This window comes from Genypterus blacodes, unplaced genomic scaffold (genome assembly GCF_046128005.1).
Source record: "Genypterus blacodes isolate CSIRO-AG114 ecotype Tasmania unplaced genomic scaffold, CSIRO-AGI_Gbla_v1 ptg000096l_1, whole genome shotgun sequence".
NCBI classification, from domain to species: Eukaryota; Metazoa; Chordata; class Actinopteri; order Ophidiiformes; family Ophidiidae; genus Genypterus; species Genypterus blacodes.
The window spans coordinates 165,001-169,339 of record NW_027466900.1 but is presented as its reverse complement, the minus strand read 5'-3'; the positions used below and the strand labels follow the sequence as shown (position 1 = coordinate 169,339).

The following is a 4,339-nucleotide window of genomic DNA, read 5'->3' as shown; positions in this document are numbered from 1 at the left end:
GTTTATAACATTAGAGTTTATAACATTAGAGTTTATAACATTAGAGTTTATAACATTAGAGCTTATAACATTAGAGCTTATAACATTAGAGTTTATAACATTAGAGTTTATAACATTAGAGCTTATAACATTAGAGCTTATAACATTAGAGCTTATAACATTAGAGTTTATAACATTAGAGTTTATAACATTAGAGCTTATAACATTAGAGCTTATAACATTAGAGTTTATAACATTAGAGTTTATAACATTAGAGTTTATAACATTAGAGTTTATAACATTAGAGCTTATAACATTAGAGCTTATAACATTAGAGTTTATAACATTAGAGTTTATAACATTAGAGTTTATAACATTAGAGTTTATAACATTAGAGTTTATAACATTAGAGTATAACATTAGAGACACACAAGCATGCAGCTTCCTCTGGTCAAACCAAAGACAACACGGAGTGCTGAAGCTGCTTCTCTGTAGTAAGTGTGTCAAAATGTGTAGTGTTGTTCATTAGTGCTTTAAAAGGTGACTGAGTGAGTCAGGATCTTTATCTTCTCTACATCTGTGATGAGCAGGGCTTTGTTCAAAGGTTCAGGATCAATAAAGAGTTGATCAGACTTTAGACTTCCTTTAACATTTTGTACCTAAGACACAACTGAGACACAATTGAATCCTTCAGTGTATCAATGTCTGGAAGGTCTGGAAGCTGGAAGCTTCTTTGGGTTGAAGGCCTGGAGAGTAAACGTCTGAGTTGATGGGCCTTGTTGGAGGTATATGGTAAACATGTAGATCAGTGTGTCCATGAAAACAGGAAGAAGCAGATTATGTTACTCTGCAAAACAGAAAAGAAGAAGTGAAATGCAGAGGACACAGAGATAATTAACCCTTTCTTTCTTTATCATAAACCTGCCTTAAGCTTGTTTTACTGAGCTTTTTGAAATTTAGCGTTTCAGACAAATTGTGAACCATGAAAATGTTGACCATGGCCTCCGGATTGGAGGTACTGACTCCACTCACACTCGGCCTGCTGAAGGTCACTGGATTCTCCTCACCCCGGCTGAAGCTTGAGAACCGGTGACGAGTCCAACATCCATGGAAACGTGTTCAGGAACACAGCTCTCACTTCGGTTATACAGGGACCACATGTCTTATACCAACGGCCCGGTACCACACAGAATTCCCAGGGGGACACAGTAAAAAAACTCCTCCAAGTCCACAAAACACATGTAGACTGGATGAGCAAACTCCCATGACCCCTCCTACAACCCCGCAGGAGCAAACAGCTGGTCCACGGTTCCATTTCCTCCTGAATCTGAGCTTTGACCTTCAGTCCGAGTCTCCTTTGCCAGGAAGGCTGAGGGGTGCGATTCCCTGATAATTGGAGCGCACCCTCCGATCCCCCACCCCCAGTCTGCCTCTCCTCAGGTACTGTGCCAGACCTCCACGCCACACTGAAGAGGCGTGACACAATGTCCAAAACCTTCAGCATCTCACTTACTGTGAGGTGCGTTCCCAAACAATAAGGATGATCAGTCAGAGGTCACATAAAGTAATGACACTGAAGACGAGTCAGAATTTTATTTAAAGTGTATTTGACATGAATGTACACAGAGAAAATGAGACAACACACACACACACACACACACACACACACACACACACACACACACACACACACACACACAGGCTCCTGACATGTGACACCATTGTTCTCTGGTTCCTAAAGTCTCGTCTCGTCCTCGTTTCAGTGTAACTGCTTAGAGAGATGAAAAGAACTGAGAACAGAGAGAAAAGTCAATATGAAACATTGACACCGTGTGTTGTTTTGTTTTGTTAAGCAAGAATGAGGCTGTGGAGGAGTGAGGACAGAGAGCTGGGGAGGGGGCGGGGCTCCCCATCCATTCATTGCATCCTGACTTCATGTCTGCTGCTTGTGTCTGATTGGCTGCCTTCAGAGAGAGGGAGAGAAAGAGAGAGAGAGGGGATATGGGGGAGGGGCTACAGCATGTGAGCACACTGGCTCATCAGAGAAGAAGGCAAAGGCGAGCAGGAAGACGGAGAGATCTGAAGAGAAGACAACGTCTCCTCCCTCCTGCGGGCTTACAGGGACGCCGTCTTTCCTTCCTGCGGTCTTTGGAAGAAGAGGACACACTAAGCTGTCGGGGATGGACTCATGACGTGTGTGTGTGTGTGGAATCTGGTCCCGCTTGTTGGCATGGCGACACATAGCGAGGCGGCCGGGCGCTGCTTGTGGGCTGCTGCTCGCTAACAGACGCTCTGTTGTTTTCAGGCTGTCAGCAGATTGAAGCTGGTTGGCTTTTGTTTGGTTTCTGTCACAGGCAGAGAAGAAAATGAAGAAAACTCAAAATGGATGGATAGATCAGATCTGTAGTTTGCTTTGTTTGTCCATTTCAGTTTGAGAAAAGACCAAAGCAGCAAATCACTTGGGAAGCTGCTGGTTTGGATCATTGATTTGAATTGACTGATTGATTACTGGTTTCAGGCTGATGGCTTTATGGAACAATCATCTGTAACTTCAACTTGGTTCTCCTCACTAAAGCCCAGGCGTAAATAAACCACTTTGACTAAGTGATCATTCACTTAAATGGATAGATGATTGAGTATTGGAAAGGTCTGTCTGCTTGATTGGCTGGATGTGAAATGTGTCATTCCAGTTCAGATGGAGGGTTTAAACCTCAGTGTGAGGATGAGGAAGCCTGAGGAAGAGGAGGGAGTGTGTGACAAATATCCAATCGTCATGCTGATATTTTTTTTTACATAAAACATTTAGATTCTAGTTAAGCTCAATTAACATTCAGAGCAAGATTCACTTGTTTTAATGATTTGTAAATTGCCCAAAGATGTCATAACAATATATTACAATACTTGTTTTTGTGGTAAATCCCCTCCAGTGTGTGTGAGGTGGAGGGGCGTGTCCAGGGACTGGAAGAGGAAGAGTAATGAGGCGTGTTCTTCTTTGATGGTAAACGCAGCAGATGAGTGCAGGTAGAGACCCGTTTGAACTCTGAGAGGTCTCACACACGGAAAGAAAGAGTGATGTCACTTCCTGCCTGAACGTGTGGACCAAACAGGAATAAAAACCCATCATGGACGACTCCAGTATTTTGAGGAGACGAGGACTCCAGGTGAGCCGCAGGGGTAGAGGTCACATGAAAGGTCAGAGGTCACATGAAGAATTTACTGAGATGATTGATTTATTAAAGGGGAGACAGGAAACACACACACACACACATTTTTAAATGTCTGCTCCATGTAAAGGAACAGGACACTGTTTTTCCATCACTGTGTTCAGTGGTGAGCAGGTCAGCTCAGTGTTCTGTCCTGCTGTCCTGCTGTCCTGCTGTGTAATCTGGAGCATTGGTCTCTGTGACAGGAAGGAGAGCCAGCCAGATCTGGCCCACCTTTACTGGGAGCCTCAGCTGTGGTCTGCTCACACAGAAGCTCCAGACTTACTGAGAGTTACTTTGCTCTCATTCCGGTCTCTGTCTGTCTCTGTGTGTCTGTGTCTCTGATTCTGTGTGTGTCAGTGTTTCTGTCTGTCTCCACCTCTGTCTCTACGTCTCTCTCTGTTTCTTTGTCTCTCTTGCTGTCTCTCGGTGTCTGAGCAGGACTAAAGGTGTCTCTCTGTCTATCTGTGTGCTTGTCCTCACATAACCTTTGTGTGAGCTGCAGGGACCAATCAGGATGCAGTGAGCTGTCAGACGCTCCTTGATTGGACAGTGGAGACAGGAAGCAGGTCCACAATGAGGACACGACCTGCTTCTATGCTTTAATTTTAGAACCCAGCACGTGTGTGTGTGTGTGTGTGTGTGTGTGTGTGTGTGTGTGAACAAAGACCCTAACTGACCTGATGGTGGCGCTATAACTAACAGTTCAAGCTGAGTTTGTAGAATCCAGAGTTAGTTGCTTTGTGACTGAGGCGCTCATTGTCTCTAATCAATAACCTGATTGATTGGATCATTGACCTCTGACCTCTATGAGGGCGAATCCCAGCTTTGTTGTTCCCACGGCTGTTTGTGTAACTGCAGTGTTTTGGAATGCTGATGATGAATTACCCATGGTGCACTGCTTCATCTCAGCAGCTGTGTGCTGGCTTCAGCCCAGCTGGTGTTTCTGACCAATCAGAGAGAGAGAGAGAGAGAGAGAGCTGCTGATGATTGGTGAGAAACATCAGCTGACCTGAACTTTCTTATGTATTTGTGTGTGTGTGTGTGTGTGTGTGTGTGTGTGTGTGTGTGTGTGTGTGTGTGTGTGTGTGTGTGTGTGTGTGTGTGTGTGTGTGTGTGTGTGTGTGTGTGTGTGTGTGTGTGTGTGTGTCCCTCAA

General features: G+C 44.4%; 1 protein-coding gene across 2 annotated transcripts in view; it reads left to right on the top strand.

Annotated features, from left to right (window-relative positions):
• Positions 1-240: 240 nt before the first annotated feature.
• mast2 (microtubule associated serine/threonine kinase 2) overlaps positions 241-4,339 on the top strand; it is a 20,602-nt gene continuing 16,503 nt past the window's right edge. For both annotated transcript variants that reach the window (XM_076159405.1, XM_076159403.1), the window contains exon 1: positions 241-3,140. In XM_076159405.1, the coding sequence (XP_076015520.1) occupies positions 3,102-3,140 (39 nt within the window). In that variant the 5' untranslated portion in view covers positions 241-3,101. The remainder of the gene's footprint in view (positions 3,141-4,339) is intronic.